At 45.0% G+C, this 7,598-nt stretch overlaps 1 protein-coding gene across 1 annotated transcript; it reads right to left on the reverse strand.

The window, feature by feature from the left end:
• Positions 1 to 901: 901 nt before the first annotated feature.
• TMEM106A (transmembrane protein 106A) lies at positions 902 to 6,215 on the reverse strand. Its single transcript, XM_010296003.1, has 7 exons — positions 6,002 to 6,215; positions 5,509 to 5,572; positions 4,950 to 5,109; positions 4,298 to 4,438; positions 3,690 to 3,733; positions 2,987 to 3,040; positions 902 to 1,022 (listed from the first exon to the last, which is right to left on the reverse strand). The coding sequence occupies exons 1-7, from the start codon at positions 6,213 to 6,215 to the stop codon at positions 902 to 904; spliced, it is 798 nt and encodes a 265-aa protein (XP_010294305.1).
• Positions 6,216 to 7,598: the final 1,383 nt, after the last annotated feature.

Here is a 7,598-nt window from a genome sequence, read left to right on the forward strand (position 1 = left end):
AACATGAAACACCACACTCCAAAGCCATCTGCTTCCTGATATTTGTGCAAACTAAGCCTTTCCAGTCAGAGATGAACTCTCTCATTGCTTGTTCAAGTTGAAAGCATTAAATGCCAAAGTATGCAAAAAACCAATACAACAAAGAGCATACGCTGGCCACCACACACCATTGGCCGGAAAGCAGTAAACTTTTTGGTTCATGATACAAAATGCATTTTCTTCTCACTGAAATGGATGCCATTAAGGAACAGGTAGTGAATGAGTTTATTTTAAAAATACATATATACAAAAATGTGTATTCCCACCTGCTATACTGGACAGCTTAGTACAGCAGTCACCCCAGAGTCACTCTCACAAGGTGTTTTGGCATGACATGAGGTATTTTTTCTTAAGACTCAGAGATAGAGAGACATCAGTCCTGTTTCTTACTCTTCTTCTGCAAGCATCATTAGATTTTGGTGATGTAGATGCAATCCAGCCAAAGAGTCGCACAACTTGAAAAAGAAGGACTGTGATAAAATACTTAGATTCAGGACTGAAATGCAAAATTATGCAAGGAGGAAACAACTAGTTAGTTCTCACTAATAGGGCACTGCCTCCAAAGTAGCAGTCAAACAGAAGAGTGTGGCCCATGCCAATTAGCCATGCAGAGAGACCCCATGCACTGGTCACTCTGCTGAAGCATCAGCCATAAGGCTCTGAAAAAAGAAAGCTGCAATCTAAGCACACTAGAGTCCACATTCATAAGACCAAGTATGTTACCACCCTTGCATGAGAGATGGAAGCCTTATCCAGGAAACCCCTGAGTCTCCTGTTTAAGGCATTAGTTCAGAAGTTGCCCCTATGCCTTGCCTTTGTGGTAGAATATGCTGCACCCAAAAGCTCTGCCAAGCTGGCCCTGTCATGGCGGGCAGTAGTACAACGGGTGAGGTAGCACGGCATTTCCCTGGCAGTCCACGTACTGGTAGTCTTCAAAAGCCAGCTGCTCTGAATGACACAGGTATGTGCACGTCAGGGTACCCCTGCAAGGCAAAAGCAGACCAGAACTGCACTCGTGATTGTCACAGATGAGACTTCTCATAATGTAAAGGTCCCATGGTGAGCTCCCACTGCCATCCTGTTTTGTCCCTACTACATAGACCCAGAACACAACAGTCAAGATACCCTCAGCTCAATGTTACATGTTGGAGAGGGAAAGCATCTTTCAGACTGCATTAAAGAAAGCCTTTACAGGACCACTACCATCACAACACACATTCTGGCCATTCTAGAAGCTCATTAAGACTTCCTATCCCAGCATAACACTCCTGGGCCTTTTGACCACTGATCTGTTCCCAAAGTGCTTGTGCAAGTCACAGTGGGTGGCTGTTTATGGAGTTAGATAGACAAAAGCATGTCTCTTTCAAGCACTATCTTTCTATGCCATTCCAAGAGCTGTTTGCATCAAGTAGTTTCTCCTAACACTATGCAATCCATGAGTGGGTAATATCAGCAGAAGGAGATGAGGTGCAGAAAAGTGTAAACATTACTAGAATCATCTTCAGCTTCTGGCTAATGGAGAGGTTGCATGTAGAAAGAGCAAAGGTTCTGTCAGCCCACAACATCAGCTAAGAAGGACAAAGTTGCCTTAAGAGCAGTGTCATTCTCCATGCTGTCCAAAATGCACTATTTTTGCTGTGCTTTGATGAGCATGGGGCTTCTCTGCATCCTTTATCTGTTTAAACTTCACATCACTCAGCACCGACTTCAGCCAAAACCTGCATTAAGACTCATATAACAAGAAACTTGACAATATAGCCCTTCAAATTGCAACAGAACACCAAGATTTAAACACCTGTGTTTTGGGAGATTGCCAGTGACATTTCTTTAGTGATTTGGGAGAATTCCAGCCTGGCATGCCTCCAGGAGTCACACACTTCCTCCAGTCAAATGCTTCTCCTAATATTCACAACCCATTTCCAGATACAGCAGACAAAGCCCTGGCTTTAGATTAGCATGAAAGACCACGACGCAAAAGCAGCTCCTCCTTCCTGAAGGAATCATGGACTCGGTGACAAGAGGCTGCACATGGTGAAACTGGAGGTCCATCTTCCAAGAGTGGGCTCACAACCTGGAGTCTGTCAACACAGATGTGCAGGGAGATCCTTCTAGAGGCTACACAAGGAGACAATTTCTGCTGCAGAATTTTCCAGTGTGGCTTAAACTCCAATAATGAACACCACTCTTCTTTCATGGCTGCATGGAAGCATTCTAGCACTGCTACACCTCATAAAAGCTTCCTCATCCCACACAGCAGGTTTAGCTCTGACTCAGACCAGAACAGTAGCAACCTGTCCCAGCAGGATCTGTATTCTAAAACTGCAGTTGTGCTCCTTGCCCCCCTGGCAGGGAGGAACGGCAACCTGCATTTGCTTTCTCAGCAGGGCCTGTCAGTAGTCTAAAACACAGTCGGGCTAAGCATGGTCCTCTGATCAGCCCCTGAACAGGAGCTGCCTCAGGCAACAGAATCTGCAGAAGAGCCTGCTTTGTCCTGCCTTGCTCTCAGCAGCTGCTGTCAGAACACTTGGAGGCAATTATCCACACATCCGCAGAGAGTCCAGGCTGAATGAGTCTGCCCCCAACACCATGAGGCAGGCAAGCAGGCATAGTTGAACCAGTCAGTACTTCTAGCTCCCGAACAGTTACTTCCCAACAACTACAACCAGTATTCCAGAAGGAAGTTTGCCAGGGCAGCTTGCTGTAAGCAACAGTGACAGCCTGAGCTGTCACTGAGCCTGAATCCAGGGGACTTCTCAGGGCAGTGAACACTTTGGAGATTTATCGCCTCCTCACACCTCAACACACCTATCTAGGTAACAGCACAGTCACACTGCAGACAGTTCTGGTCTTGAAGAACAGTGACTGCAACAGACATTCTTGAAGGGAGTTGAGAAACTACGTAGGTGACATGGATGTTAGTTATAGCTCTGAACCAGGCATCACTTACTGTATATGCAGCAGAACATTGTGAACTTTGACTTTTGCCCAGGTGCAAATGTTACTACAAGAGAAAAAAATAGAGTTAATTTCACAGGAGATGCCTGCACCATGTATCTCCTGTCCTCAATTATTCCATTGCTTCTCTGCTTCTCCAAAAAGGTCTGTCTTTGCAATATTCCGACAACATCTATGTAGGTAACCTTCTTCAAGCACAGCAGTGTCTACACCAGTAAAACATGTTTTCGCTGGTGTAACTCCAACTGTGGATCTAGTAAGCATGGGCCTCGTAAATGCGCAATGTGCCACCCTGTCTGCACAGAAGCTTTGGTTGGCTATGAACTTCACATAGTTTGCTGGTCATTTGCAGAGAAATGCCATTTGTACAAGGTACCTTGAGCTGCTCACAAATGGAGCATTTAAAGTTTAAAACCTAGACATTAAATTGATAGAATCACGTACTCATCAGAATATATGGAAAATTACATTGCTGAGCCAACCTGAAGCAGAAAATACCAGTAAATAGAAAAGGAAGTTAATTTAAAATGGACGTGCCAGACTTGTATCCACATGAGCTCCACAACTTAAACTAAAAAGGACACACTCACTCAGCTTTGCTCGACAGGATCAGCACAAGAAATCTAGTCATGAAAAGCCTATAAGCATTAGTGTTACTTACTAACCAATGGAAGAAATCTTCAAGAATTACTCACTAGGTGTTGTCATCCAGTATCGTACTAGCCACCATATAATAGATCTGCAAATGTGAACAGAAGAGAAAGCAGGAAGTACACAAGAACTACAGTTACGTTTGTATACAATTCAGAGAGTTGAAGTAGGGAGAACTCTCATTAGATGTCTGAACCTGCATTTCAAGATCTAGCCTAACAATTGTTTTTAACAGTAGGTAAGAAAACAGAATCACAAATTACATCTAAAAAGGCCTTAAAAAGGTCATCTAGGCCACACACCTGACCTTTACACCAAGAATGGATCAGCTGCGCTCAAACTGTTCCCACGGGCATTTTGTCTAACCTGTTTTTAGGCTCGCCATCATTTTAAGGCAAGCACATAACCCAGCCCACTACCTGAAGAGCAGACAAGTGTTCCTTGCCCAGGAATGTATTAGCTTCAAACTCAGCAACATGTAAATTCTTACAACACCCCTTTCCAAAGTGGGATGTGGGAAGTTGCATGTGGAAGACCTTTGACTATTTGGCAGACAGATGACAGAAGAGTGAATCAAGTATACAATAAGCACCTCCCTGTCCAGGACATCCAGATTAGTTTAGGAGAAAATGCAAGCAGCCACAGAGCTCACCTGGCTACTCTGCAAAGGGCTCATATTCAGCAGGGTTTTCATGGTCGTCTTCCCTACTACTAGGGACTGGTGCAAAACCTTTATGTCTAGCTGCACAACAGTGACCAGGTAGAAGTTTTTATTAGTTATGTTCAGCATATTCTAGGAGAGAAAAGAAAACAAACCCAAAGCACAAATCACCTTGCAGCAGGGCCATACGTGACTGTTGCAAAGCTACTTTAAATATACTCCTGCTATGACCTTTCAGCAACACTGGACCACATCGCCCTTTTCAAATCCTCAGAGGTACATCCAGCCTGACCACAAAGGCATGTATGCTGCAGTGTCTCCCATGACAGTCAAAGGAGGACAACGAGGCATCTCAAGAATACAAAAGAAAAAGGATTCCCAGAATTAATCACAGTGCTCCTACACAGACCCTTTGGCCACTTTGTGTGACTTGCTCACTTGCAGCCAGGCCAGCCACACCTCTGATGCTGTAACACACTCCGGACCTTGATTCCAAGTAGCCAGAGAGTGGACTAAGATGACGGGAATGGTAAGACTAACTTCTGACAGTGATCAGCCTACACATGAAGTGGCACAGGAGATCTAACAGGAGAAGCAGGGAGCCCTTCAGATCTACTCTTCTGACTGCAAGCTGAGCACTTACCGTCATGTTGAGGTATATACTGGTGGTGGTGGCATTAAAGCCAACAGAGGAGGCATTCAGCCCTGCAGGCAGCACAGTAACAGAGCGAGGAAACAGGAAGAAAATACTGAGAGATGTTGTCAGCAGGCAGATTGTCACTGCAAGACATACATGGAGTTTCCTGCAAAACAGCACCAGGGCCACAGTCATTCTCTTGGTTTGTCAGCTGCGAGCACCTACAGTTCTGCTCCAGTTCAAAGGGAGAAAACAATAAAAGCTTGTGTGCCAGAAAACTAGGACGGGTTTGTGCAGAACTATTTGCCAGCTACCAAATCACAGCACAAGCAGGGCAGAGTCCCACACACCGACATGGTACATTACAGTACAAATTGCTGGAGATCCCCAGCAACTGCACACAGAAGACTGTCCAACATCTGTTATTGCTGAAAAGACACAATAAACACCAAACTTACTGCAAGTCAAAGCACAAAGAGCAAAACACCCAGAGTACTGAGGCTTTCCTCCATATGCAGAGAAACATTCAGAAGATGTGAAAAGGAGAAAATTTAACAGGACTTACGTTCGTCTAGGCTTCAGCCTCTGGTCACCATATGGAATCAGAGCCACCAGCTGCTTCTCTTGCTCTGAAAGAGGTGGCAGCAGATCAGAGACCACACTACAGCAAATTTCATTGCAGGACATGGCACAACAGCCTAGTGTCCATCTGCACTCACTTTACAAGTGATGCTGTCCAACTAGAAGGCAAATGCGATACAACTAAGATTTCAGTTTGAGCATTCCCATCTCTAGGCAGAAACAACTACTCCCCAGGAACTCAAGGGTGGACTTTGAGTAATTATCCAGAAACAGCACTACCTGCCTTCCCACCCCATCCTCTCCAAATAGAGGCAGCCCACAGAAGTCACAAGTAAGCTGGAGGTACCAAGACGGGCATTTCTAGACTGAATACAATAAAGACCAACTGGTTCAACCAAGGTCTTTAGGCAAAGAGGCACATACCAAACTCAGAAGGCTCAAAAAGCACTGACACAGCACACGGAAGAATCACCCACCCCCAGGGATCCTTCCTGTTCCCTGACATGTTGGACAGCTGACACAGCTTCGACGTGCAATGCCCACACAGAGCACACAGGATGCAGCAGAGTCATTGATACTAGCATAATTGGTGATTTCATCTTCAGCTTCCGGTTGCCTGGGTAAAATCAGTTTGCCTTCACTCTCCTTTTGGTCAGGTGTCTTCCAGAATGGTGAAAGTCTTCCACCCATGGTTGAAAGAAGAGTTCTCACTATGTGTCCAACACAAAAATGCATTAAGAACATTGTCTCTGTGAACCAACCTCCAAGAGCAGCACCATTAGCATTTGTGGTAGCTCACAAGTATCTTAACATTCAGGAAGCTTCTTAAAGCACAGTTCTAAGGTTGCTTTAAAAGCTGAGATACTGCAACTCGCTCTTCCAAAACATCCAATCTTCTAGACACCCTGGAAACAGAGGAAGTGTCCAAGAATGCCACCGTACAGAACAGCATACTAGATTCTTCCTTATCTCACAGTATTTGTTAAGAGAGGGGAACGTTGACTCAAAGCTCCTGAAGGTTTCAAGATGACAACATAACCTCGAAGAACTGCCAAGTTCTTGACTGGTCATTATTCACCCATATCCAGCAGTGAACTCACCTGAACATCGAGGCCCTGGCATTCCCAATCAAGCGCAGTGTTACTAACAGTAATGGTTGCCTGACTAAAATCAAATAGCGTGCAAAGAGAATCTAGAAATAGGTAAAATAAGAGAATCTAAAGATAGTGTACTTTTAAAAGTTAAAAATACCGTTGGCTTGTTTTCCCAGGCTTCTGGCAATCAAAAACTTTTACATCAGCTCCTAGTAATCCTCCAAAAGCATTAGCAATACCAAGCTGAAGAAAAGCAACTATGTTTTCAAAGACATCAGTTGAATGCAGTTTCTTACCTGTGCCAGTCTTTCCTCTAGGCAGTTTTGTTTTAAGAACTCCGATATAGGTAGGATGTTTAGCTTGGATAAACAGCAGCTTCTGTGTTTGGCCAGATGGTCCGGAGGCTTCGCATGAATAAACCCTCAGGGCTCTATTATAAAACACACTGAGGATGCAAATCGCCACCTGGCAGAGGAGAACTACCACAACGGAGTTACAGAGCATAGGGCTCATTCTACAGCCCACAATCCCGGGCTGCAATGGCAAAACATGAGCAGATTCCAGGGGCAGCTGCTGTTTTCCTTGCCAACAAAGGAAGAACCAGGATCTCATTTAACTAGCAGAGGCAGACACAGCTGCAGCACCGCCCATTCATCCCTGGAGGGAACTTTCAGCAGCCCAGTACCCCAGACTATGAAATTCTGCAAGACACTGCTTGGAAGCTCAAGGTAAGTCAGTGTTCCCCACCCTCTTGCAGCATACAGAAGGGAAAGGAAGGACAACGCTGCCTGAGGGATCTAGGCTTTTCTAAGAGGGAAGGGCCTCATTATATTGTACCACAAGTCCCCATCTCTGCAGTCTCTTGAGAGCCCCAGGCAGTGAAGCTGCAGCTTTACCTACACTCTGATAACGTTTACTAGCTTTTCAGAAACAAACGGTGAGGAGCAGCAGCCTTTTCACAGAACTTGGTCAACCAGCC

This window comes from Phaethon lepturus, unplaced genomic scaffold (genome assembly GCF_000687285.1).
Source record: "Phaethon lepturus isolate BGI_N335 unplaced genomic scaffold, ASM68728v1 scaffold38951, whole genome shotgun sequence".
Taxonomy (NCBI): Eukaryota; Metazoa; Chordata; class Aves; order Phaethontiformes; family Phaethontidae; genus Phaethon; species Phaethon lepturus.